Here is a 27,815-nt window from a genome sequence, read left to right as displayed (position 1 = left end):
AGTTCTAATGACACTAATTTTAAAACTCTTAACTTTTATTATTTACACAAAAGCTCTATCTTTCCCATCCACCCCTCCCCCCTCCCCCTTCCCACCCTATCCTTCTGCTGCGCCCATTCCCTCCCCTTCTGCCGTCATCACCACCTCCACCACCATCAATTCTTCCCCTTTTTCCTCCATCACCACCACATTCTCGTCTTCCACCACCACCACCTTCTCTTCTTCCACCACCACCATTTTCTCCTCCACCACCATCATTGTCACCTCCTTCTTATCCATCGTCGCCGCCACAATAACTACCACCTCCATCTTCGTCGTCGTCACCACCTCCACCACCACCAATTCTTCCCCCATCACCACCACCTCCTCATCTTTCACCACCACCACCATACCCATTTCCTTCTCATCCACTGTCGCCATCACAACAACCACCACCTCCACCTTTACTGTTACCACCAATATTCACATTTTTTTTGCCGCCATAACTATCCTTCTTCATATCACAATTGCTAAAGTTATTGCAACATCTAAGTCATATATTAACGGGTGTCCTATTTGTTGCAATACATAGATATATATTGTAACAGATGAGACATCTATTGCAAAATACAATTTGTTGCAACATATTGTTAACATGTTGCAAAGTACATGTTGTAAAAATAAGAATCAAAAAGAAAACAAAAAGTGCAATGAAAATTGATGAACGTCGACGATAATAACGACGGCAACAAAGACCATAAAAAAGAGGAAGAAGAAAATAGAAGAAGAGAGAAAGAGAAGAAAAAAATGACGATGGAGAGAGAAATCTAAAGAGAAAGTAGAGAAAGAAGAAAGATTAAAAATATAATGAGGAGGAAAATTTCAAAAGAGAGTAAAGATTTTTCCAAATATTAATATATTCCTAAATTTTTTAATTACTCTAATCTAGACTAGTTTAATTTAATCTCATTTGGTTAAAAACTAAGAATTAAAAAACATATTTTGTTAAATCTTCACGGAAAACAAAGCAAAATCAAAGAGTTCCGGCCTATATGTTTCTGGTCGTTTCAACTGTAGATCTACCGTCCTTTTTAGCTCTCTCCGAAGAGGTAAAGTGTCAATTCTAAGGATAAGAAACTTATATAATTTTGAATGGGGAATCAAATCATTAGATATGGGTCTATCGGAAACAAATAGGGATACAGCTACGCAGACACCATCTTACCCAAATCCCACCAATTGGGCATTTTGTTGTTATGGGTTTTCTTTACTTTCTCTATACAACAACAACTGGTTTGCTACTCTGTGAATAATTAAGGAGCTATGTTCCTTTCCTGTTGTTATGGGTATTCCAGAGCTATGTTTTCCCATCGATTCTCCAAAAAGCTTCAGCCTTTTCCAGGTTTTCCTCTCAAGAGCTGTTGTTGGTTTAGAACAAGTATAATTAACCATGTACATTCCTTTACGCAATCCAAACAGAGGAGACCTGGTCGACAAGTTAATCGACTCCCGACCAAGTCTGTTCCGAAGAAAGACATCGATCTCCCTAAAGTTTTTATGAGGGATACAATTACAAGAGTATCACATATACTGAGAGTTTCAACTTGGGATTCCGCTCAGGACCAGTTGATGAAACTTCACATAAAATGGGATTCTTACACAGTCAATCAACTTCTCAAGACCCATCCTCCTATGGAGAAAGCCTGGTTGTTTTTCAGTTGGGCCTCTAAACTGAAAGGCTTTAAGCATGACCAATTTACCTACACCACTATGTTGGATATATTTGGGGAAGCTGGGAGGATTTCATCCATGAACTATATCTTTCAGCAGATGCAAGACAAAGGAATCAAGATAGATGCAGTGACCTATACATCCCTTCTTCACTGGCTTTCCCACCATGGGGACATTAATGAGTCGATTAAATTGTGGCAAGATATGAAAGATAAAGGATGTGTTCCTAATGTTGTTTGCTACACCGCATACATGAAAGGTTTGTTTGATCATAATCGAGTTAAGGAAGGAGCCAAGATATACAAGGAGATGCTTCAATCTGGTTGTTCTCCCAACTGCCACACATACACTGTCCTTATGGAGCATCTTGCTAGTTCTGGTGAGAGTGATTTGCTTGTTCCTTTTTATTATAGTTGGGAACTTTTAACTGGCTCAAGTAGTGTACTTTAGGAGGAACTAGCTCAAAATTTTTCCTTCTTACGTCCAGAATGCTTATGGTAGTTAATAAAGTTGTGTTGATCGCTTCTTGGGAAGACGACATCTTTAAAAAAAGTGTTCATCAAACTTGTGCATAATTAAGCTTATCCAACATTTCCATTAGTTGTGAATAGTTGGTTTTCTATGTTCTAAATTCTGTAAAGCCTAAGTACATGGACTTGTCTATGGGTACATCAGAGGTATATGAACTCATGAAGGATCCATCTAATATATTCTAAAGCTATTCTAATATCCTCCTTGAACTAGAGGGAGTGGGGAACTGATCCCAGTTTGGACCTGTGTTGTGAACAGAGACGTTAGGTAGTGTTTTGCAAGACATCTGCAACTTGAGTATTGACGATATGCAATCAGTGACATAGCTTTCTTTTGTGAGTTTCTCTAGGAAGGAATTTTATTGGTATGTGTATTTCTTGTATTATCTTTACCACTTCTTGGTTGGAGGATGCGTGCTGCTTAGTAGCGGTGATATGCAATCAGTGATATAGCTTTCTTTTGTGAGTTTCTCTAGGAAGAATTTAATTGGTCTGTGTATTTCTTGTATTATCTTTACTACTTCTTGGTCGTGGGATGCGTGCTGCTGTTAGGAGAGTGGTGCTTAGGTTATCCTTGTTTAAGAGTGACAGACAACAAAGAGAGACACTGGTATCAGAATGAGTGTTTTCCATGTAGTATTAGTTGCTGCTGAAGAGGCTAAGAGCCTTGTCACTACGTTGTAGACTTGGAGATAAGATAAAATCTAAGGAACATTTCTACACTCGAAAGTATATGTAGAAATTAGTTCAGGACTGTCTTATAATGGACAAGAAGCTAATTACATCATCCAAAGCACCATCAGTTGAGAAAGTCAAACCAATCCAACAAAATATGTTTGCAGACATCTGATTTTGCTTTTTTTTTTATTGTTCAAATGTGAAAGTAAGTGGGCCCTCTGCAGACTGTTTTTTCATATGAAGGAGTGCTAAGATTTTCTTGTCAGGCATTTTTGACTTTCTAAAATATGCTGTATCTTATAAAAGACCTTTATCTGTGCCTAGGAATTAACACAAACACCTAGTTCTTCCTTGGTAAAAGAGTTGTCACTTCAAACTAGTCGGATATAACATATTGACATTGTTTGATGGGGATGTTGGTCAACCCATTTTTCTAATCAAAGTGTTTGATGATTTCAACTGATGGTGACAACTTTCTTTCCTGTTTGTTTTTTACTTTTACTTTTGTCTAAAGGAAGCTGATTACAATTCCAACCCAGAAAAAAATGAAAAGAAAACTCTTCCTTGATGTGGTTTATGTATCTTTTTCACTTCCTAACATTAAATTGTCTATAGATAATGCTTCCTTCATATAACACCATTCTATTTGTATAAATTGTCTGGAAAACCATAGCCTTGTATTATACTATGCTTGAATGCAATTTTAAAGACCATATAATGTCAATACTTGAAAAGGAAGCTTCAACATTTTTGACTTATAGAAAACTTTGCCAAAAATTGAATAACAAAAAGGTAATAATTTGACAGTCTAAGTTCTCTTTGCTATCTATAAAATTAAGAGATTATGATCTTGAATTGTTAGACCATTGTCACTTTGAATTCTTGACAACTATATTATGATTCCTTAGCTATTAAGAGTCTCATCTGTTTATGACCATAATTGGTTTTCAGGAAAATTTGATGGAGTTCTCGAGATTTTCAGTAAAATGCAAGATGCAGGGGTCCAACCAGATAAAGCGACATGCAATATTTTAGTGGAAAAATGCTGCAAAGCTGGGGAAACACTAGCAATGATGAAAATTCTTCACTACATGAAGGAGAATTTTCTTGTTCTGCGTTATTCTGTCTATCAAGAGGCTGTCCACACATTGAAGATGGCCGGGATGAGTGATCGGCTACTTAGGGATGTTAACCGTCATCTGTCCTTACAAAAATTCAACCAAGATCAGATTGATGAATCAGATGGAATTGCTGAAAGTAGTTGCTTTACTTTGGATGATAGGATGATTTTGTACTTGTTGAAAAAAAAAAGTCTTCTTGCTGTTGATTACCTACTAGATAGCTTGATGAATAAACGTCTCAAATTGGATCCTGGAATAGTCTCAACTGTAGTGGAGGTAAACTGTAACTGCGGTAGAGTAAATGGTGCTTTTTTTGCCTTTGAAGTCAGTGTGAAATTGGGCATAACCATTGAAAGAATTACGTATCTCACCATGGTGGGCGAACTTATTAGAACAAATTCATTTTCAAGGGTTGTAGATATTGTTGAAGCAATGGTTGGGGCAGGCCTGTCATTAGGGTCAGAACTAACTGCTCTTCTGATACATCGGCTTGGCTCCGCTCGAGAGCCTGCTGCTGCTGAAAAGTTATTTAGCATCTTACCTGATCAGCAGAAGAGTATTGCTGTATATACTGCTTTAATAAACACCCACTTCACCTATGGGAATGCCGATAAAGGGCTTGAAATATTCGAAACCATGAGAAAGCAAGGGATAAATATGGCATTAAGTACTTATTGTGTCCTATTGAATGGTCTTGAAAGAAATGGCGTATTTGATAAATTACAATCTTATAGGAAAGAAAAGAAGAGATTTGAATCTGAAAGCTGCTGTAGGGAAATGTCAATGGAGGAAACAGTGTGTGATCTTCTTTTTGCTGGAAATTTTGACAGTTGAGATGCTAGATATGGGTATCTGGACACTTTTCATGATTGATTGGAGTATTTGTAGTACAAATTAGCTGTTTGTATGTTGCTTGAATTTGTACTAGATTTACAGAAGTAGCTTGTGCTGTGTATCATGTGTTCGAATTTACAGAAATCGGGTATGCTCAAGAAAGCATGCAGAAGACATATAGCTTATGGAATCCCACATACTGAAACAAAGTGGGGGATGGGTAATCTCGTACTGGATCATATTAAAATGTTCTCTCTTTCACAAGTTTAGCTTATCTTTAGAAGCTGTAGCAGCTGGAATGATTGGTCAAATGGGCCTTGACAGCTTGATTATTTTCCTGCAACATTATGGCTTAAAGAGGTTTATTTCCTAAGTCTACTTCTTGAATGATGCCTATAAAGTTCCACATTTAGAAATATGATGGAAATAAATGTGAACAGCTGGACATTGATCACTAAACTTTCTCTTCATTGTTCATCTTGAAAACCATATACAGGGAAAACAGTTTCTTCCCTTTCATTTAGAAAACCATATTTTGGAGTTCGGACCTTCTTATATTGCCCAAGCTATGTGCCTAACTAAAGGGAAAGACTTCTGGTCATTTGTAATGCAGACTAGACTAATCTGCTGGTATGACATTCTAAGCTCTTCTTAAACCTATGCTTCTGCCATGGGTCTGATTTCTTCAAAGCATTGGTTCTTTGGAGCAAGTAGAACTATTACATGATTTCTTCAAAGAGTCATCTGGGGTAACCTCGATCCCATTTCTTCACATGATTAATTCCTCTTCACTTTCCAATCTTTTCCCCTTTTCTTCATCTGAGAGGGTCTCTTTTTTCCTTTTATTTATTCCCTTTCTTTATCTGAGATCCCTTCTCCATTCACCTGCTTTTACACCCAAATGCAAATGAATATGTCCTTTGTGGCCATTGTACTCCACACTGATTGACAACTTGGTTGGTATCAAACCTGAGTTGAGCCTATTCCAACTTATAGTTCTTTTAGTGAAAGTGATGCTTTATTTAAAATTACAGATTTGAAGGCCACTTGCGTTTCATTATCTGTTGATGGAAGACTGGTGTGTAGCAAGTACTCCCTCCGTTCCTTTTTAGTTGTCATGATAAGGTTTTGCACAATCCTTAAGAAAGAATTAATTAGGAGTGTAGTTTGACTAATATATCCCTTATTAATTCTTTAATCTTTATCTATTTATGTGCCTCTTAATTCTAGAATAGTTAATACTAAGGGCAAAGTTGGAAAAATTAATCAATTATCTCGTGATTTTTTAAATTGACAACTATTTTGGAACAAGTATTTTTAGTATACATGACGACTAAAAAGGAACAGAAAGAGTACTTTAGAATGCTTCACCATCAGTTTGAACTGACAATGGTTAAGTGATTCCTACTCTAAGGAGATGGTTGTATTACCTCTCCTCGGAATTCTCCTTGTATCACACCTTAGTTTTAAGCTTATCTTGAATTGTTTTGCAATGAGAATTCACATATGTCAAATTCATTTAAGATTGCCTATAAGCTATACTAATAATGATCCTTGGTTTCATGACGAAAACTATATATATCGGAGTGGAAGTCGTGTATTAGTTCTGATGGAGAATGAATGGCATATAGGTATTTGAAGTGGCATCAGAAGCATATGCTCTCGTGGATTATAACTGCAAGTTATTAAAGAGGTAATCATTGACCTTCAGTCACCATTAATAATATTTGGCAAGAAAGTTTAACCTGAGATCAACATGGTGATTGAAGCTTGTGCAATATCACCGACCGTGGAAGAAAGGATTAGAGATACAGTTCTAGGAAGAAAGCCATGTGAGAAATGATTACCAATCTTCATATACATTCGAATGGCTAAAGGTAATGTTCTGATATGCATCTGATTTGTGTATGTTAAATCTTGAGTTTTTATTTTTACATGTGTATTTTATGCTAGGCAACCCTGATCTTTATTACATCAAATCGATTGACAAAGTAGCGGGATAGGGAAAATTGAAATCGCCAAAGTTTGTTTTGAGTGAGAAAACTGTCTTGAACTTTTGGCATCATCTCAGAGTTGCAATTTCTACATATTTTTCTAGTATTAGTGCATATGAATTGTAACCTTGAAGTGCTTTGCCTATAAAATTTGCTTCTGAAAGCTCCCAACAATGCTTGAAGATCAAATAGAGCATATAGAGAAGAATTAAGGCCTTTTACTACTTGTAAAGTGAAACCCTTAATCCATAGTGCATAAAGTATTGTGTTTTTCAACCTGTCAATCTTTTATCTGGTTAGAAGGCAACCTAACTCAGAATGTAAAGACTAAAGAATCTTTGATTAAGATCCTGTTTATTTCTAATTGAGGAAAGTCTGAATCTGTATCACTTACATTAAATTTATTAAATGTTTTTTTTTCCTTTGATATAATCCCTAGTTTGTTCTTAATAGGTATGAATTATTTAAATGTTGTACGGAATTAAAATCATCAAATCATTGCTCACTTATATATAGACTTTTCATCATTACTCTATCCATTATTATCACATAATCACTATCATCAACTTCTGAGACATGATCCTGCTCCCATTCCAGCCACCACAAGCATTGGGAACCACCCCATACTTAGGGGTGGCAAATGGGTGGTTTGGACTGAAGTTGGGCGGGTTAAGACGGTCTAAACCAATAGATGGGTAAATGCCCAACCTTGCCCAAAGCTTATTTGGGCTAAGATAGGCTGGGTCAAGATGGTCTGAATGATGGTCATAACCCAACCCATCCAATTTGACTCAACTTTTATTGTTTCCTTTTAGATATATCAATAAATATTCATACCCAAATATCCACAAACAAATCTTCATAAATAATTAAATATCATCCCCTCTGTTTCAATTTACGTAATGTAGTTTGACTAGGCATTGAGTTTTGAAGAGAAAAAAAGACTTAAAACTTGTGGTCTAAAATAAGTCACAAATAAATGTATGGCTATAAATAATCTTGTTAAGGTTAAAATGAGCATTTTAAAGTTAAATTGTCACTAAATATAAAAATGCGTCATTCTTTTCGGGACTGACTATAAAGAAAAGTATGTTATATAAATTGGTACAAAGAGAGTACATATTATAATATTTTATAAATTTATCTACTTCTACGACCACAAATTTTTAAGATGCTAATTTTAATTAATTAAATATAACATATTTAGCAACAAACGAAATTTAAGAAAAAGAAAAAATAGGTTGAGTCCCGGATCGAGGCCAGGGTAAGGTCCCGAGTCCTTATTGGGGTTGGGCCCCTACTCAAAGTTGGCTGTTGGGTCTCAATTCGTCTCCTGAGTGAGTTTTGAGTTGGGATCAGATCTCGAGTCGGGGCAAGGCTGAGGGTCGGCTTTCGAGATGAGGTTAGGTCGAACCCTGAGTTGGTGTCAAGAATCGGGTCTCGAGTCTCAAGTTAGGCTGGGGTTGGGGTCTGAGTTGATATTCGAGTCCAGGTTAGGCCGGGGTCTGTATCGGAATTCAAGTCCCGAATTGGGGTCGAGCTGATGTTCAGATCTTGTGTTGAGGTTAGAGACCCCAGTTGCGGTTTGATCGTGAGTCAAGGTTTCGTACCTAAGTCAAGACGGGGTCGGGGTGGTCCTGAGTCGGGGTGTTCAAATCATGCTCATCAAGCTTGTCATGTGTATTTTTGAGTCTGCTATTAGGAGCAAATCAGATTTACAAAGAATAATTTTTTGCTTGCAGTAAGAGCTTTGATCTTTGGTGCTGTTCGGGTTTTCCCCAACATTCTTGCTGAGGAAGAAACAATGCAAGATTTGTTCCAGTTTTACCCTCGGAAAGATGAAGGTGAGCAACCTAAGTGGACTGCAAGCCTTTTCTATGCAATCGTACTGTGGTTATTTTGCTCCTGAGGCATCATGCTCCTGTTGAAGCTGCAGGAGCCAGGTTTGCTTGCATACACTTTAATCTATTAAGCCTGGGGATTCACTTGAAGAAATATAACAAAAACCAATCTGTAGAGCTTTCATGAAACCAAGTCCCTATGAAGCTAGATGTTGTTTATTTGAGCTTTCATTAGCGAAGTCAAACATCAACTTAGCTAATGCTTTGGTGAGAGTATCAACTAGTTGATCAGCACCATGAACATTGTTCTGTTCTCCATGCTTGCACACAAAGCGGAAGTCCACCTTAACATGTTTCATGAGACCTTGAAAGATAGGATTCTTTCTTTAGAAGGTGACACTAATTAATGTTGTCACAGTAAATTGTCAGGACCACCCTTGGTGGAAGATGCAACTCACTCAGTAGATTGTGCACCCAGAGAAACCCATCAAGAGCATTAGCCATAACTCTATGCCTAGCCTCTATGAAAGAGGGATTTACACTCTTATGTTTCCTTGAGGACCAACTAATGGGGTTTTGGCCAAGGTACAATATATACTCAGAGGTAGGGGCAGCTCTAGCACATTAGTGGCCTAAAGCCAAAATCGAATGGAGGCTTTAAACTTTTAAGAAAAAATAGTAGTATATTTTTTTTTTATAATGTCTGTTTTTCTAGTTTCTTGAGATGCAAAGTTGTTAATAATTTTTTTTTATAATCGATTTCTTCTAATAATTCTTTTTCAATTGATAATATGACCGATCCATTTTATCTTTGTTGAGACATAATTCTCCATATATGTCAAACTTCTAAAAAAAAATTTCTTTCATATGAAAAGTTTACTTTTTCTACAAATACTACTCAATTTTTTTATTTAAACACCTATAATCTATTATTGCTAAAAAGAATGAGGCCCCTCGAAAAATAAGTGGCTAGGGCAGAGTTTATAACCCCGATTCACACTAACAAGGTTGTTGCCAGTGACGATGTGCTCATCGACATAGTCTAAAAGAAACATGGTGTCACCAAGACCGTGTTGGACATAGAGAGAGTTGTCAGACTCAATCTTGATTAAACCTATCGAAATAGGTGACCTTTGAGGGAAGTGAACTAGGGTCATGCTCGGATCTGAACCTGCACCCAAAAAGGGAACTAATAACAAGTGTAGTATGAGTACATAAACAACACTTACCCGGTAAGTATCATAGGCCGACTCACCTTGAAGTAGTGGCGAGGTTTGATTGCTGCCTGAAAACACTTACTTCCATACTAAATGGATAATAGCTTCAACTGTAAAAATAAATAATCAAAGGATAAGGAGGAAATCAACATCATAAGACCGGATTTCCGAGTCAACATATTAAGCAGGTGTTGTCTGAGTTTGTTTCTAGCTTGAGGAGATATTGTGGTGAGCTTCCAAGCTGATCCGCAACACAACTCTTTTTATTTTTATGTTTACTTTATGTCTTTTGTTTCGAACAGTGTATAGTAGATTCAGACTTTAATAATCTTAGTGGCTCTTATACTACAACTTCTAGGGTTTTTTCAGGATTTGGTAGTATTATATTTATTTTTTTAAAAAAGAGAATAGTATCAAATGTTCAAAAGCCACAAGGATAATCTACTTAGTTCGTTAATTTATTATCAACTTATCATTTCTCACAATAGTTAATTCTCACTTTTCAGGGTAAAATCAAAAGATTGATTTATTTCATGTCTTCAAAAAGTTGAAACAATTTTAGTTGAAGCTATTTCACATTTAACAAGAACATTCATATGCATTTTCTAGACAGATAAATATTATGTATTTATGTAAAATAATAAATTATATGACACCTGAAATTTAAAATGGACAATTTTGATTTTTCGTTAAGCTTTGACCAATAATGTTTTAACGATAGCATGCTAAATGGATAGGTTAGCTAGTTCCATTATTATCTTAGATAGCTTAGAATCAATTGGTGCTAGTATAGATAGGTTGTAAGTTAATAGAATCAAGGGACAATGTGATTACAACACTTTTTGGTGGGGAACTACACTTGTGGTAGTATACATGTGGATATATAGAGTAATTGTTAACTTTCTAAAAAAAATAATTTCGAACATCGAATAAGTTTTGTGAAGAGATACAACACTTCTTTATCGAAACATTCCATATTCTCAAGTCGTAAAAATCATTATTTATTGTTTTATTGGATGTTCCCTGAAGTAACCTTATATATCTCTAATTAAATATTTAACAAAATTTAACGATCTAACAAAAGCTACATTGATAACTTCGTGAGATCTATAATTCCAGCAAAACGTCACAATCCAACCAAAAACTAGAGGAAACAACCCTTTTAACCAATCTTTTCTCTTTTTTCCCCTGCTATACTGAGATTCTGTCCCAAAAATTATGTAGACATGGAAAAAAATCACCCTTTTCATTTGATAATACCCATTCCCTAGATTTAAAAAGGGGGCTTAACATTTGAAAATGAATAAAAAAGCCTCAGACTTTTTGGACCTACAAAATCTAGACATACATACCCCACCCCCACTCCCTACACCCCAACCAAGATATGCTATAAAGTAAATTTCTTTACATGGCTGCTGGCTAAAGAGACAATTTTGACACATGAGAACCTGAACAAAAGAGGTTTTCACTTGTGTTCTAGGTGTTTTTTGTGTGAAGAACAAGAAGAGACAGTCAAACCATCTCTTCTTACACTGTAAGCGGACAGACCAGCTGTGGTAGATGTTCACCATCATAAGAAAGATCATCTGGGTGAAACCAGGGAGGATCAAGAGGTTTTGAAGTGCTGGAAATGTAGGAAGAAAGGAGGAGAGATGGAAGATTGTCCCATCTTGTATATGGTGGACGGTTTGGCTAAAGAAGAATCAAAGATGTTTTGTAGTAAAAAAGAGCAGCATTCAGAGATTTAAGTTTAATTGTTTAGCTCTGTACTATTTTTGGTGTAAACATGTAGTCTTAGATAGCTCAGAGTCTATTGGTACTAGTATAGATTGGCTGTAAGTTAATAGAATCAGGGGGCAATCTATTTTGGTGGGGAACTACACTTTTGTGGCAGTATACCTATGGATATATAGAGCAGTGTTTTGGACGGTGAAAGTCGACAAGGGTCTGCCTAGCCTCGCGGCGAGGTGCTCGCCTTTTTGGATTGAGGCGCTAATAAATATCAAAAACTTAAAATATTTAATTGCATATATAAATATCCAAAAATCTCGATAGAAAAAGAAGAAGAAGAAGAAGAAACGTACCTGCTGAGCAGCTGATGTCTCGAAGACTCGAACTAAGAAAGAAAGAAGAACTGAAAAAGAGTTCCGCGAAGGAGAGAAGAGAGTCGTCTGCTTGTCACGAAGGAGAGAAGAGAGACACCAAATAAACCTTAATATTGCCTTTTAATTATTAAATTAGTTCTTTTTTATAAAAAAAAAGGCATGCTTTTGTCGCCTCGCCGCGTCGCCACTCGCATTTTTGTCGCCTTTTTGATCTCGCTTTGCCTCGCAAGGAATAGGCGACAAGGCCTCGCCTCTCGCCAAAGGCGATATGGTGCTCGCCTTTCAAAACACTGATATAGAGTAATTGTTAACTTTTTCAAAAAATAAATAAATTCAAACATCGAATAAGTTTATGAAGAGATACAACACTTTTTATTGAAACATTCCATATTCTCAAGTCTTAGAAATCACTATTTATTGTTTTATTGGATGTTCCCCGAAGTGACCTCATAACAAAAGCTACATTGATAACTTCATGAGATCTATTATATCAGTAAAATGTCACAAACCAACTAAAAAATAGAGGAAACAACCCTTTTAATCAATCTTCTCTTTTTTCCCTTGTTATATTGAGATCGTGACTCAAAAATTATGTAGACATGGAAAAAAATCATCCTTTTCATTTGATAATACTCATTCCCTAGATTTAAAAAGGGGCTTTAATATTTGAAGATGAATAAAAAAGCCTCAGACTTTTTGGACCTGCAAAATCTAGACATACATACCCCATCCCCAACCAAATGCTAATGTTTGGGATTAGTAAAAAAAGTACACATAAAGTAATTAATTTAATGAGTTCATAAATACCGTGCAAAATAGGAATAATGAAAAAAGAAAAAGGAATTAATTAGCAGATTAATAGTTTACTTACAATGATACAATACCATGTTTCATTGAGTAGTTGGAGAAATTGAAAAACAGACTGAAGACTACAACGAATAGGTTAAATCAGTGAAGAAACTTTAGAATGGTAGTAAAAAAATGTGATGGGTGGTAAATATAGATATAGAGTGGTTGCTTACAAAAAAGATGTTCGAGATGTCAGGATGACATGTGATTATTTGAAGTCAAATATATTTGAGTGAAAACAATTTTATGTTTTAGACGGCCAAACAAACAAGTGTTTGATTTTTAAATAATAATAATAAGGGAAGAAGATATCAAATTTACATTTTCAATTCCAAATGGACATATACAACAATAAAAATAATTATTTTTCACTTCCAAATAATTATTGTTGTGGGTTCAAATCCTTGTGGGGAATCTATTTACCCCACCTGTGGGATTCCACTGTATGTTGTTGTTTTGTAAATAAGAGAAATAAAATATGAATTATAAACAATTGAGAATGTAAGCTTTACATTTCCAGTCCCATTACTGGCCTTTGCCCTAGGTATAATTATTATCTAAAAATAAAACACTTGTTTGTTTAGGCATCTAAAACAATAAATTGTTTCACTCAAATATATTTGACTTCAAAAAATCACATTTCGTCCTGACATCTCGAACACCTTTTTTGGTAACCAAGTAGGCAACCACACTATATATATAGCTATCACCCATCACATTTTTTTACTACCTATCAAAAGTTTCTTCACTGATTTAACCTATTCGCTATAGTTTTGAGTCTGTTTTTCAATTTCTCCAACTACTCAACGAAATGTCGTATCGTGATTCCCGTTTCTTTTTTCTTTATTCCTATTTTGCATGGTATTTATGAACTCATTAAATTAATTACTCTGTGTACTTTTTTATGGATCCCAAACATTAGCATTTGGTTGGGGTGTAGGGGGTGGGAGTGGGGTATGTATGTCTAGATTTGGAAGGTCCAAAAAGTCTGAGGCTTTTTTTTATTCATCTTCAAATATTAAAGCCCCTTTTTAAATCTAGGAAATGAGTATTATCAAGTGAAAATGATGATTTTTTCCATGTCTACATAATTTTTGAGTCACCATCTCAATATAGCAGGGGAAAAAAGAGAAAAGATTGGTTAAAAGGGTTGTTTCCTCTAGTTTTTGCTTGGTTTGTGACATTTTGCTGATATTATAGATCTCATGAAGTTATCAATGTAGCTATTGTTAGATCGTTGAATTTTGTTAAATATTTAATTATTGATATGAGGTCACTTCGGGGAACATCCAATATAACAATAAATAGTGATTTTTAAGACTTGAGAATATAGAATGTTTCGATAAAGAAGTGTTGTATCTCTTCATAAACTTATTCGATGTTCGATTATTTTTTTTTTGAAAAAGGTAACAATTACTCTATATCAGTGTTTTGAAAGGAGAGCACCATATCGCCTTTGGAGAGAGGTGAGGCCTTGTCGCCTATTCCCTGCGAGGCGAGGCGAGATCAAAAATGTGAGTGGTGACGCGGCGAGGCGACAAAGGCACGCCTTTTTTTATTTTATAAAAAAGAACTGATTTAATAATTAAAAGGCAATATTAGGGTTTATTTGGTGTCTCTCTTCTCTCCTTTGCAGAACTCTTCTTCAGTTCTTCTTTCTTTTTTAGTTCGAGTCTTCGAGACATCAGCTGCTCAGCAGGTACGTTTCTTCTTCTTCTATCGAAATTTTGGATATTTATATATGCAATTAAATATTTTAAGTTTTTGGTATTTATTGGCGCCTCAATACAAAAAGCGAGCGTCTCGCCGCGAGGCGAGGCAGACCGTTGTCGACTTTCACCGTCCAAAACACTGCTCTACATATCCATAGGTATACTGCCACAAAAGTGTAGTTCCCCGCCAAAAAGTGTTCTAATTAGATTGTCTCCTGATTCTATTAACTTACAGCCAATCTATACTAGTACCAATTGATTGTGAGATATCTAAGACTACATGTTTACACTAAAAATAGTACAGAGCTAAACAATTAAACTTAAATCTCTGAATGCTGCTCTGTTTTCCTACAAAACATCTCTGATTCTTCTTTAGCCAAACCGTCCACCATATACAAGATGGGACAATCTTCCATCTCTCCTCCTTTCTTCCTGCATTTGCAGCACTTCAAAACCTCTTTGATCCTCCCTGGTTTCACCCAGATGATCTTTCTCATGATGGTGAACATCTGCCACAGCTGGTCTGTCCACTTGCAGTGTAAAAAGAGATGGTTTGACTGTCTCTTCTTGTTCTTCACACAAAAAATACCTGGAACACAAGTGAAAACCTCTTTTGTTCAGGTTCTCATGTGTCAAAATTGCCTCTTTAGCCATCATCCATGTAAAGCAGTTTACTTTATAGCATATCTTGGTTTTCCAAATCATCTTCCAAGGCCATTCTACTTCCTCAATGCCGGCTGTATTGAGGTTACTGTAAGCTGGATTAACTGTGAAGCACCCCTTGCTCTCCACTCCCCATACCAGTGAGTCTTCTTCCCCATATAGATCATTGAATTGATCAAAGGTAACATTGAACTCTGCTATTCTACACATCTCCCAATAATTCAAGTTTCTCCTGAAATGTAAGTTCCAACCCTGTCCAGCCCATAGTTCTGCTACAGTTGCTTGTTGCATTTGACAGAGGTTGTAGAGGTCAGGAAATCTTTGGCTCAGTGAAAACTGGCCACACCATCTGTCCTTCCAGAAAGTCACCTTTCTACCATTTCCCACGCTGCAGCATGATCATTCTAGCACCAAATCCCGAAGTCCCTGATGGATCTCCATACACTAGACCCATATGGGGATGACACTTCTGGTGTCATCCACTTATCCCCCATTCCATATTTTGCAGCAATGACCTCTTTCCACAGCAAGTTCTCAGCAGATGCAAACTCATCATTAGGCTTTGGTTCTGACACTTCAGGTTTTTGATACCCACCCCCATCTTCTTGCTTATGAACATTTCTTCCCATTTGACAAGATGATACTTCCTCTTAGCTCAAAAGAAAGCTCTTTGTATAACCTCAATTCTTTTGATCACACACTGGCTGGTATTGGAAAAACAGAAACAGACATCATATATGTTCGTAGGGCATCGCACTGTTGATCAAAGTTTTACTCCCCCTCCCCCCCTCCCCCCACTCCCCTGGATAAGTATGGGCTCTACCAATTAGCTATATTTTCTGTCACACTTCTCTATCACACCACTCCAAATGCTCTTTGATTTACTTTTAGCACCTAGAGGCATACCCAAATAAATTGTGGGTAGCTCCCCTACTTGTCCCCCCCAATGTGAGAGCCAATTCTTCAATTTGTTCCACTTCATTAATAGGGTAGATGTAGGTAGCTTTTCCCCCAGTTGATGGGCAGTCCTTAAACAACTTCAAAAATTATGAAGATGGCCCTTAGAATCAGAAATTGTTCCTTCACTGCTTCACAAAAAACTAAGGTGTCATCTGCATACTGGAGATGAGTGATTTCTAAGTTCATGTCTGCCTTCTGCACTTGAAAACCTCTGATCCAATTCTTAACCTTTGCTGTGTTGAATAAATTACTCATCCCCTCCATTGCTAGGATGAACAAGAAAGGTGAAAGTGGACCCCCCTGCCTCAGTCCCCCTTGAGAAGGGAAAAAACCAGTTGGACTTATATTAATCAGGACTGAAAATCTGGCTGTACTTATGCATAGTTTGATCCACCTAGTCCATTTAGATCCAAAGCCCATCTTCTGTAACATGAACACTAGATAATTCCAATTCAGATGATTGTATGCTTTCTGAATGTCCAGTTTACATAGTATTCCTAGCTGTTTGCATTTCACTCTTGAGTCCACTAGCTCATTTGCTATCACTACAGCATCCACCATTATCTGTCTCCCCTTTTTTGACATAGGTAACTGTTTCTATTTTTGTAACACAGTACATGGGTTGTACTGAAACCATATTTACAAAAGATCTCAAAAAGCTACTGCCCTATCCCTATAATGAGTCTAAGACATCAATGATAGAGACAGCATTAGAGTGTATATCTGGTAACACCAAAAACATAAAGTCAAAATACAATTCATTTTGACTTGCTGTATAGTATTCTCCATATTCTCAAAAACTCTAAAGGTTCCTCTCCTTCCATATTGTCCACCATATAGCTGCAGGTACAATTCTCCAGCTGTTCCCGTCTTAGCATGTACTCCTGCTTCTTCCCAACTATGTAATGCTTCTGTGATTTTCCCTGGCATGGACCAAGATATGTTTTTGAGACTTAGGAATAATCTCCTCAGTTGACTTGTGACCTTGCAATGTATAAATAGATGGACCACTGTTTCTGCAGTTTCCCCACAGAAAAAACATCTGGAACATAAGGGGATCCCCCTCTTCATCAAGTTATCTTGTGTCAGCACAACTTCCTTAGCCAATAACCAAACAAAGCAAGCTACTTTATGTGGGATTTTGGCTTTCCATATGTATTTCCAAGGCCATTAGAGTATCTGCTGGTTTGGTTGGTTCATCTTCCTATAGGCTGCATTTACTTTAAAAGTCCCGTTACTATTTCGCTGCCACTGGAGGATGTCTTGTCCAGCGTTCAAACCACAGAATTGGTCGATGGTGCTGAAGAATTCTGTTACTCTTGGTGTTTCCCAATCATTGAGGTGTGTCCTGAACACAAAATTCCACCCTTGAGGTGTCCACAATTCTGCTATTGTGCTCTGTTGATGTAGAACTAAGTTATAAATATCTGGGAATAGTGTCTCCATGTTGCCTGCTTCATGCCAATCATTTTCCAGAAGACAGTTTTAACTCCATCTGCCACTTTTATTATGGTGTTAACTTTAAATTCATTCCACAAAATTTTGATAGATTTCCATAAGCTAACACCATAAGGAGTAGTGACCTCCTTTGTCTTCCAGTTATCATTCTCCTCATATTTAGCTTTGATGACTCTTCCCCGTAGACTCTGATTTTCATTTGAATATTTCCATAGCCATTTCATTCTTAAAGCTTTACTCTGATTCTTCAGATTCTCGATCCCCAATCCCCCAAATCTCCTCATTGATCACTGCCTTCCATTTGATTAGGTTGTAACCTTTCCTGTCTTTGTTCCCTTGCCATAGAAATTTCCTCGTGATGCTATCCAACCTATTGATGATTCCTGGTGGGATAGGAAATAATGACATCATATATGTTGGAAGTGCATCAAGCAGAGAGTTCATCAAAGTCAATCTTCCACCCAATGAGAGATATTGGGACTTCCACCTTGCTAACATCTTCTCACATTTTGCAATCACCCCATTCCAGATTTCCATAGACTTAGACTTGGCCCCCAAAGGCAATCTAAGGTAGATAGTTGGTAGAGCACCCACTTCACACCCTAAGATTGTCTTTAAGATTTCCATGTTTGGCACTTCATTAACTGGGTATAGGAAGCTTTTCCCCTATTTAACATGTAAACTTGACATTCCTTCAAATATTACCAAGATCAGTCTCAGTATTTTGAGATGCTCTTCTTCAGCATCACAGAGTATAAGTGTGTCATCTGCATATTAAAGGTGAGTTATGTTCAAGCTATCCCTTCCAGCGCTAGCAACCTTAAATCCTCTTAACAAGCCTTCCCTGTTTGCTGTCTTAATCATGTTGTTCAGTCCCTCCATGACTAAGAGGAACAAAAAGAGTGATAGAGGATCACCTTGTCTTTGGCCCCTCTGTGAATTAAAGTAACCTGTTGGTGAACCATTAATAAGTATAGAGAAGTTCACTGTTGAAATGCAAAATTTAATCCACTGATTCCATTTGTGACCAAATCCCATCTTCTCTAGCAGATCCATAGAAAGCCCCAATTGACATGATCATATGCTTTCTCAATGTCTAATTTGCATAGGATTACTGGTTTCTTCAAGTTCAGCCTGGAGTCTATGACTTCATTTGCTATGAGGGCAGCATCCATAATTTGCCTTCCTTTGATGAATGCCAGTTGTTGTGAGTCCACAAGCTTAGCCATCACTCTTTTCAGTCTTTCGGTAAGCACTTTGGAGAATAGCTTGTAGATACTACCTATCAGGCTGAAGGTAATTCTGAAGTCCCTTAATTCTCTAGCACCTTTCTTCTTTGGAATAAGAGCTATGATGGTAGCATTGAAACTTCTTTCAAACCTTCCTTCCTCATAGAAATTCTGGAAGGTTTTCATGATATCATTTTTTACCACTTCCCAACATTCGATTTAGAACCCCATTGTAAACCCATCTGGACCAGGTGCTTTATCAATTGCACACTGCTTTAGACATTTCAGTACCTCCTCTTCAAATTCCCTTTCTAAATCTTCCATTTTCTCCACTTTCAGACTTGGGCAATTTGTGAAGTTGCTGGCAGGTGTCTATCGAACATTCTCTGAGTACAAGTTTTGGTAAAATTCCACTATTTTCCCTTATATCCTTTCTTGATCTCTGATTAGGTTCCCTTGAACAAGAAGTTGGTCAATGTTGTTATATCTCTTGTGTGCATTAGCCATCTTGTGGAAGAATTTGGTATTCTTATCCTCTTCTTTCAACCACAGGGATCTAGATCTTTGTCTCCATGAGAGCTCTTCATTCTTGATTAGCTGCTCAAAGTTCATGATTCAGGATGCCTTCTCCATTGATTCTTCTTCTGTTAAGCCTCTGGCTATAGCAATGTTGTCCAGAGTAGCCAACTTCTCTAGCAGATTCTTCCTTTGTTGATCTAGGTTTCCATGCTCACTTCTACTCCATTCTTTCAGTTTATGTTTCAAGGCTTTTAATTTGGAAGCTAGGACATAACCAGGTTTCCCCTTGTAATCGAACTCCACCATACCTTCACTCTATCAATGAAACCTTCAGTGCCAAGCTACTAATTCTCAAACTTGAAATAACTCTTGTTCTTCTTCCAGGAAGCTCCTTGAATTGCAATTTGAGAATGGTCTGACATTATTCTTTGGAGAGCAATTTGTTTCTGATTGCTGAAAGAGTCATCCCATTCTTGAGACACCAATATCCTGTCAATTCTTGAGGCTATCTCCCCATTATCCCCTTTGAACTAGGTGAAATTAGCATTTTCAAGATGGAGGTCAATTAAATTCATATCTTCAATCAGATCAGAGAACTCCCTCATGCCCTTTGTTCTACTAACACAGCTCCTTTTCTCCGAGACATATGTGGACACATTAAAGTCTCCACAAACCTCCCAGAAACCTTCTATTAATCTTTTGATAGAGCCAATCTCCTCCCACACTAATCTTCTTTCCACATAGCAGTTAGGAGCATACACCCCTGTTATATTGCAGGTGAAATCCTGCAATTGTGCTTCAAATTTACAAGTAAGAGTGTATGCACCTATCTCTAGTATTTCCCCTTCCAAATTCTACTATCCCATAGCATCATTGTCACTCCTCTAGTTTCACTTGCCTCCAAACTTGCCATTTTAATCCATCTCAACCCCCCCCCCCCCACACCCCACAACCCCAATAGTTGCATTATCAATCTTGTGATATCCCCCTCTAATTTAGTTTCTTGTAGACAAATAATATCAGCTTTCCAATCCCCCCATAATGTTCTTGACTACCCTCCTTTTATCCCTGCTATTTAAACCCCTTACATTCCATGATACTAGTTAGAATTGCATCATGTAATGGTCAGGATGTTCCTCCCCCTTATCTCTACACCCCCCACTCTTGAATTTTTCTCACCATCCTCACGAACATTGAATTGTTCTCAGTGACTTGTGAGTCGCCCTGTATGACTATTTGCACTGTTATTTCCTCGGCACAATCAGAAGAGCCTAGGCTGCCAACATACCTCCTATTTCCCCTTGAAAATTATTAGTAATAACTTGGGCCGCCACATCTGGGGCTATGCACCAAACCTGTGAATTTTTAGCTCAGACGTATAGCCCTCCTTTGAGATTTCCTTTAAGTGACACACGTGCCCCTCACGAGCTGAATGTGTGACTTTATTTGCTAGGGCAACGTGCTGAAAGATTGGATAATCCCTTAGTTGGCGGGATTCTGTCACGACCCAACCCCGTGGGCCATGACTAGTGCCGAACTGGACACTTGTATACACCTTGGTTATCTATTCTCATTTCATAACATAACATGATACGGGACTTAAGGAAATAGAATGTTATCTCGAAAATGTCCCATATTTAGATATTAACACACCTGTCTCCTGAGGAGTTACAACATCAAAGATAACATAGTATGTAGGCCAACAAGGCTGTCGTTACCTGTAGGAACGTTCCGCCATATAACATATACATATACGCAAGCCGACAAGGCTGCCATTGTGAGTGGGAACGCCCCGAAACATAAGTCGTACTAGCACAACTGGGCCACATCTATACACAACCCACACACATGTCTACATACCTCTAGGAATAGCAATAGTAACAGATGATGAGATAGGGCCCTCGTCGTACCCCTGAATGAATAAATGTATACATCCAAAAGATCAATACCAACAAGCCAGGCTCCGGTACAACCAAGCACTTTTCGAATTGCTGAATGGAAATCCTAAGCTGGCGGATCCCCAACACGCGTGTCTATACCTGCGGGCATGAAACGCAGCCCCCCGAAAAGAGGGGGGTCAGTACGATATATGTACTGAGTATGTAAAGCATAAAACATCATAAGGAGATTACAGCTGACATAGGGATGCAGAGGACAAGTATAACAATTAATAAATCACTGTACTTACATCTTATAAAATGGAGTCATGTGTATCATCATCACATACCATACCCGGCCCGTTGCGGGACTCGGTGTTACAAATATATCATTATGTCATCATATGCATATATATATACATACCGTACCCGACCCTTTAGTGAGGGACTTGGTGAAGAGAGTAGTGTATATTTATACCGTACCCGGCCCATTATGGGACTCGGTGCCATCATCACATCATCATGTCATCATATCATATCATCGTATACATATATCATACCCGGCTCGGGACTCGGTGAAGAGGTAGTGAAGCTGTGCACGATAATATAGCCGGCCCATTATGGGACTCGGTGAACGATGTATTAACAGTATGCACGAGCAGAGTAGTGAGTAATTATATGCAAATTAAATCATCATCTAAGACTCAATAAAATAGTCAAGTGAACCATCATTTGAAGATTAGGGTAGTAATCGTCTCAAGTACCCTCTAAATGTCATTAGGGGTCATATCAAATAGAGCCTTAGGAACTATAGACATGTATCAAGATAACGCTAAACAACTTATGGAATCAGAGACATTTGTTATCTTAGAGTCCTTAGGAATAGGAGCTTATACATCCAATTCCTATTTAACATATAGAAGGCTCAAGGGTAGCAGCTTAACTACTTTAAGAGTCTTAACATTCAGAAGTGAATAAGAGTCATGAATCATACTCGAAGCTTATGAATGGAATTACCTCCAAACTCATATCATATATCACTTAGATCTAAGACATGCCAAAAGAAAAGAGGGATAGCTTTACATACTTGCTACAGATTAACCGTATCCAAGCCTGCTTCGTTACTCCTTTAACCTATTTAATACAAAGGTAACACTATTATGAATAGACTTCGACTTGTTCATACTTCTCGACTAGTATGTCGATTAGTTAAGAAGTTAACGGAAATCGGGCAGCACCTCCCCTATAACTTGCTCTATCCGAACTTCCAATTAACCTCTGAATAGTACAGCCGCAACAACCACAACAACAACAGCATCCATATACAATAACACTACTTCAATAATACTCAATACACGTTCCAAACAGCCCACTCAAAACTACGGCATTAAAATACGGTTTTTCAATCTTTATTTCGTAAAATCGCAATCACATGGAAAGGAATATAACGTGGCTGCAACCAGCAGCACGTGTACTCATCCATAGCCATGTTTTCAACCCCTCAACATACACGAGTACCTTCAAATACAATACTATAATAACGACAACAACAACCAAACTTTAATCGAACTATAACGCCTCCAATTCTGCTCGTTTATCACGTCAACAATACCCACGTGATTTTCTTACCTCCGACCCCACTTAATACAAAGTGGACTACTCCGTTACAACATCATCAACTTCAATTTGAAAGGAAGAACCCTACCTTGTTGAAAATCGACCTCGAGAGCTCCTCAATGTGGCTGAAAGTTGATGGACTTTTCGTTGGACCTTCTTGCTGCCCCAACAAGTAATTTACGTTGTTAAACACCTTCACGTGATCGAAGAATACCTTAGATAATTAATTTACGGAGCAAAATTGGAGGGCTTACCTTGTTAGAACCCTAGCCGTAGCTCTCTTCTCTTTCTCTCAAGGATTTTCTCTAAATTTGGCTAAGTGTAGAAGATGAAATGAAAGCTTAGTCATCCATATATGTATATATACCCTTCCTTAGAGAGTGACACGTGTCCAACGCTTATTTGGCCACCTCATCCATGCATCCATCCCATGGCTGCCATGTGGTGGGGTGGGGTCCACCCAAGTAGGTGCGTCACCTACTTGGTCCAAGTAGGTGCATCACCTCCTTTTTCCTCTTTCGTGGGTTTGTAATCTCGTCTCACTTTAAGAACCTATGTAATCCTTGCTACTTAAGCTCGACGTATACTCAAGTAGCTTAATTATGTAAGACATCCAAGTCGGTAGCTTACGCAAGTAGGTCGATTAACACGACTCATTATTTGGCCTCCAACTCCTTCCAAATCCCTCTAAACCTATTTCCAACCATCGCTACTCACATAGAACTTCATAGATAACATGGATCAGATGACAATCTTTTAGAAAAAAAACATGTTCCAATGTACAAAAGTGCGGGTATAACAGATTCGCTATCATCATCACATATCCTCTCCCCTAATATCCTTTGGTTAAACCGCTGGAGTGGGTAAAATGCGTCTTCTTTCCCCTTATCGTTTTCTGGCACAATTTCAAATCTTGTCGAGCATTCCGGCCAGATTTGGAAGTAGAATTTTATGCCGTTCCGTGACACAGCCACCTCTTTTGGAATTTTGCTACCATTGTTTGCAACCAGGATCCTCGCCCATTTCATATGATTTTTCAACTCTGTTTCCTCCTCCATAGCCACCCAACCTCCACAGATCTCGCCTATCTCATGAAAGAAAAGGTTGATTCCAGTGGGAGTGGTGGGCTTCTCTCTCGTAGAAAGTAGGAGAGAGAAAGGGTATTGGGAACTGTGCCTGGGAGCCTTTTTCTTTCTAGGGCTTGGCTTTCTCAAAACAATGTATGCTGCAACGACTTGAAATATCAGAAACAAAGTCCTTGTGTTCAGTGTTTTTTCACCTTTTTGGCTATTAATAATCCACACTGACTGAATGAGATACACTAAGGTGGCAGTGAAAAACTAGTCACCACTTAAATCTTTGCAAAATCTTCCCTTTTCTTCCCTTGTCTCCCCACCTCAACTAAATTTACGTCTTGTGACACCACCAACAATGATAATTACTCGAACTCCATATTAAATTATAAATTCACTAGAAGAATTTTTATTACTTTTTTCGTTTAAACTCATCTTAGATCAATTCACTACTAAAAAATCACTATTTTCCCATTGAAATTTCTCACTGAAAAATGTTTAGTAGCTATTCTTATACATATTTTGATTGAATCAATGAGAAAATATAAAATAGTTGTGTTTTCACACGGGTTAATGGTGAATTGAGTTTGTCCTTTCTTAATTGTGACAAGAGGACTACTCTGGTTTCTATATTGATGATTTTTGTAGGCTTTATGGTAGTAATAGTAGTAGAAATGAAGTGGTTCTGTAGATTCAAGATTACTGACTTGTAGTCCGTACACCAAAATGATAACTATTACCACTTCTCAGCTACAACTGGTCACTCCATCTATGGCCCAAAGTATGTCTTAACTGTTTCTCAAAAAAATAATACTAATATTTTCAAGAGTATAAATAAAAAATACTCAAAGGCTTAAATCAATAAGCACCAATGGTCTAGTGGTAAGACTGTATCCTATCATGGTAAAGATGAGGGTTAGATTCGGATGGTGCATTTTATAATTGTGTAATTTAAGCTATTGACCTCCCAAGGTCGGTATTTTCTAAAAGAAATTGCTTTAAAACCAATCAGTACAATATCGACCTCCACTTTGAAGTTGGTTTGGAGGTTAATTTTGACCTTTTTTAGTAGTGTCTAGTTAGGTGTAATTTAGCGGTCAATGAAGTTGGTGGAAGTTATCTAAAATCAAGGTTAAAATCTTAGGAGAAATAACACACCATATGCAATTTCTTTCCATATGCTTAACTGTTATAATAAAAATGCTTTTGAGTCTTGGTGTTTTTAAGTTTAAGTGTAATATTCAGTTGAATTGATTCATCTTGAATTGGTGCAGAAATCAAAAGATGGAAGGCCACAATGATATGGTTGAGAGAGGAGAAGGTTTGAAGAATGTTGTAATAGAGGGACCTGGAGAGGATCAAAACAAGAGCAGACCTATTAGTGACAACATAGATGGTGTTGCATCTGATGAACTGGATTCTCTGCGTGGTGGATCATTAAAGAGGAAATACAGTAGGCGTAATCCCAACCAACTTCAAGAGCTGCAAGCGTGAGTATCATTTCCAATCTCTTTTGTACTTCTTAATTTGCTAATTTTGATTCCAATTTTTGGTTTGTTTGTCTCTTTGGTTGCAGTTTCTTCAGAGAAAATCCCCATCCTGATCAAAAAGCAAGTATAGAACTTGCAAACAAACTGTCCATGGATTGCAATCAAGTGAAGATTTGGTTCCAGAATAGAAGAAACCAAGTGAAGGTAATGCATCACATGCTTCCCTTTCCTTGATTCATTTTTTCCTTTGTATGAATTTTTTGTGGTTATTTATTAAAGTGTATTATGTTGTTTAATCAGTTGAAATCAGAACACGAAGAAAATGGAACCTTGAAAGAAGAAAATGCTAAGCTTCGCCTAGAGCATACTGCACTGAAGGAAGCTATGGCAAATCCAATTTGCGATCGATGTGGTTGTCAGGCTGTTGTTCCTGCCATAGATATTGATGAGTATCGAACAAGGAGTGAAAATATCCAGCTGCAAGATGCAATGAAGAGGATGAATGCCCTGGAAAAAGAAGTTACAGGGACCCAGGACTTGTATGGTGGCAAACTCTGATTTGGGATTTGTTGCCGGAAGAAATGCATTGGGGCTGTGAATGTTGTAGACTCTGCATCTCCAATGGGGCTTAATTTCAGAACTCTAGTTGACATGCAATATGGTTGATCAACTTTTGTTAGATAGTGATAATGTTTGTACGTTTTGAGTCGATTTCTATCGGAAAGATAACTAAACCCATTATTAAGTCGGTCTTTCAAATAGAAGAATCAAATTAAAACCAATTAAATCAGTTTTTCTGTTGTGTTCTATTTTCTCAATTTTTTCGTGAACACCCCCTCCCTACATGCGATTACCTAGATTGTTCGAGTATATCCCTCATTCAACCATTATAGTCAATTTCTACTATCAACAAACTTCACCATCACAACTAATACAGCCGCCAACTCCTCCAATACTACTATCAAACACTATCACAACTGTGATCAATTTCTAATACTAATCACCTCCATTATCATAACTAGCATTGCTGCCAACTTCTAACATCAACCACCTCCACCGTCACAATTATCACCACCAGCATTACTATCTACTAACAACAACAATTACCATCACCACCACGCTCTACAAACTATCTCCACCACCACCAAACCAACAAGGAGCATTCTGTCGACCATGACATTGACGAACTGAAACTTCACTCCATCAAACCAACGAGAGACTGAAACTTTGGTGAACCTTGTTGCTTGGGCTATTTTACTGCCCTTGGCTGCTGCCGTTGTAAGAGAGAGTGTGAATTGATTTGGAGTGAAGGAGTAAATTAAGTAGATAATTAAGTGGGTAGGATTATTTTAGGCTATTTTTAAGGAACAATATATCTCAATGTATTTGATTTCAAATTTGATATATAATTAATAAATAGTCGAAAAAAATTAAATATTTAAAAATATATATTGAATTAGTAGATATGATATGAATGTATATCTAATTAGATAGTTTTTTCTTAATTTTTTTTCATCCGATTGATCCGCCCAATTTGACTCATGAATCAACAACCGATTTGGTGTGGATTTTAATTAAGGGTTCCGAAATGTTGACCCATCCAGACAGTTGATCCGAACTAAAAGTTATATAGTTTGATTCTCAAAAACACAAAAAGTAACGAAGTATTTTGGAATCGATGGAATATTCTTGGTAAGGAGTGGTAGGAACACCCTCAAGACTTGAAACGGAAGCTGACACCTCTGAGTAGACATTTTTGTGGGTGTTCTTTTATTAAAAAAATAAAAATAAAATTGACTGATATCAGAAACAAAATTTTAACACATAAATAATTAAATAATTTAAGATTTAAAATTCTATTAAAAAATATAATACTTATTTACAAGAAAAGAGATCAAAAGTATTTTTCAATTAATTGAAAGATATGAGTGTTTAGTAAAATATCACAATGATCAAAAATAAAAATTAATAATAATTGAAGGATCATGTTTTATTTGAGTTTTGCAAAAATAACTTTTGGAATTTCATGTCAAATCAAATTTAGAAATTATTTTTTCTCTCTGTGAAACTACAATGAATTTGGAGACGTGTCAATATAAACATTTCTAAAGTACATTATTATTTGTGTTTTGTAACTTAAGTTTAAAATCTTAATTAAATCAACGGAAGAAGTCTAAATTTTGTATGCAAATTTACTAATAAATATTAAGTATTATCTTGTTTTATGCTAGAGTTTTTGGCATTAGTTACTATTCTAAGCAACGTGACACCCAGAGATTCAAAATCATGAATCTGTCTTTGCTTACATATGTTTATAGCCTTCAAGATTATTACTAAG

General features: G+C 37.1%; 4 protein-coding genes across 7 annotated transcripts; 2 read left to right on the top strand and 2 right to left on the bottom strand.

The window, feature by feature from the left end:
• Positions 1 to 1,094: 1,094 nt before the first annotated feature.
• Positions 1,095 to 14,578, top strand: LOC129887970 (pentatricopeptide repeat-containing protein At2g01390). 4 transcript variants are annotated; one of them, XM_055963231.1, is made up of 6 exons: positions 1,095 to 2,089; positions 3,870 to 5,233; positions 6,505 to 6,566; positions 6,643 to 6,750; positions 8,610 to 8,711; positions 14,516 to 14,578. In XM_055963231.1, the coding sequence occupies exons 1-2, from the start codon at positions 1,303 to 1,305 to the stop codon at positions 4,871 to 4,873; spliced, it is 1,791 nt and encodes a 596-aa protein (XP_055819206.1). In that variant the 5' UTR covers positions 1,095 to 1,302; the 3' UTR covers positions 4,874 to 5,233; positions 6,505 to 6,566; positions 6,643 to 6,750; positions 8,610 to 8,711; positions 14,516 to 14,578. The 4 variants fall into 4 exon arrangements, with proteins under 4 accessions (XP_055819206.1, XP_055819208.1, XP_055819207.1 ...); XM_055963233.1 differs by lacking the exon at positions 14,516 to 14,578 and adding an exon at positions 9,127 to 9,312 and having other exon boundaries at positions 3,870 to 4,887; XM_055963232.1 differs by lacking the exon at positions 14,516 to 14,578 and adding an exon at positions 9,127 to 9,312 and having other exon boundaries at positions 3,870 to 5,093.
• LOC129887971 (homeobox-leucine zipper protein ANTHOCYANINLESS 2-like) lies at positions 8,718 to 26,286 on the top strand. Its single transcript, XM_055963234.1, has 4 exons — positions 8,718 to 8,810; positions 25,262 to 25,477; positions 25,564 to 25,681; positions 25,778 to 26,286. Exons 2-4 carry the CDS (start codon positions 25,272 to 25,274, stop codon positions 26,033 to 26,035), a joined length of 582 nt encoding a protein of 193 aa, XP_055819209.1. The 5' UTR covers positions 8,718 to 8,810; positions 25,262 to 25,271; the 3' UTR covers positions 26,036 to 26,286.
• On the bottom strand, positions 17,907 to 18,710 carry LOC129884435 (uncharacterized). The gene is made up of 2 exons (XM_055958732.1): positions 18,492 to 18,710; positions 17,907 to 18,338 (listed from the first exon to the last, which is right to left on the bottom strand). The coding sequence occupies exons 1-2, from the start codon at positions 18,708 to 18,710 to the stop codon at positions 17,907 to 17,909; spliced, it is 651 nt and encodes a 216-aa protein (XP_055814707.1).
• On the bottom strand, positions 18,716 to 19,225 carry LOC129884434 (uncharacterized). The gene is made up of 2 exons (XM_055958731.1): positions 19,193 to 19,225; positions 18,716 to 19,072 (listed from the first exon to the last, which is right to left on the bottom strand). Exons 1-2 carry the CDS (start codon positions 19,223 to 19,225, stop codon positions 18,716 to 18,718), a joined length of 390 nt encoding a protein of 129 aa, XP_055814706.1.
• Positions 26,287 to 27,815: the final 1,529 nt, after the last annotated feature.

The sequence above is a fragment of the Solanum dulcamara genome, chromosome 4, assembly GCF_947179165.1.
Source record: "Solanum dulcamara chromosome 4, daSolDulc1.2, whole genome shotgun sequence".
In the NCBI taxonomy this organism is placed as follows: domain Eukaryota; kingdom Viridiplantae; phylum Streptophyta; class Magnoliopsida; order Solanales; family Solanaceae; genus Solanum; species Solanum dulcamara.
Note: the sequence above shows the minus strand (reverse complement) of the source record. Positions and strands in the feature narration are given on the sequence as shown.

Bases quoted from the DNA above. Each gene is read 5' to 3' on its own strand.
- LOC129887970 (XM_055963231.1), top strand. From the start codon at position 1,303: ATGTTCCTTTCCTGTTGTTATGGGTATTCCAGAGCTATGTTTTCCCAT. The intron at 2,090-3,869 runs GTGAGAGTGATT...ATTGGTTTTCAG, and splicing joins GGAGCATCTTGCTAGTTCTG to GAAAATTTGATGGAGTTCTC.
- LOC129884435 (XM_055958732.1), bottom strand. From the start codon at position 18,710: ATGGGATTTGGTCACAAATGGAATCAGTGGATTAAATTTTGCATTTCA. The intron at 18,339-18,491 runs GTTGCTAGCGCT...CATGTTAAATAG, and splicing joins GCTTGTTAAGAGGATTTAAG to GGGAAAAGCTTCCTATACCC.
- LOC129884434 (XM_055958731.1), bottom strand. From the start codon at position 19,225: ATGGAAGATTTAGAAAGGGAATTTGAAGAGGAG. The intron at 19,073-19,192 runs GTACTGAAATGT...AAAACCTTCCAG, and splicing joins AAAGGGAATTTGAAGAGGAG to AATTTCTATGAGGAAGGAAG.
- LOC129887971 (XM_055963234.1), top strand. From the start codon at position 25,272: ATGGAAGGCCACAATGATATGGTTGAGAGAGGAGAAGGTTTGAAGAAT. The intron at 25,478-25,563 runs GTGAGTATCATT...CTTTGGTTGCAG, and splicing joins CAACTTCAAGAGCTGCAAGC to TTTCTTCAGAGAAAATCCCC. The intron at 25,682-25,777 runs GTAATGCATCAC...TTGTTTAATCAG, and splicing joins ATAGAAGAAACCAAGTGAAG to TTGAAATCAGAACACGAAGA.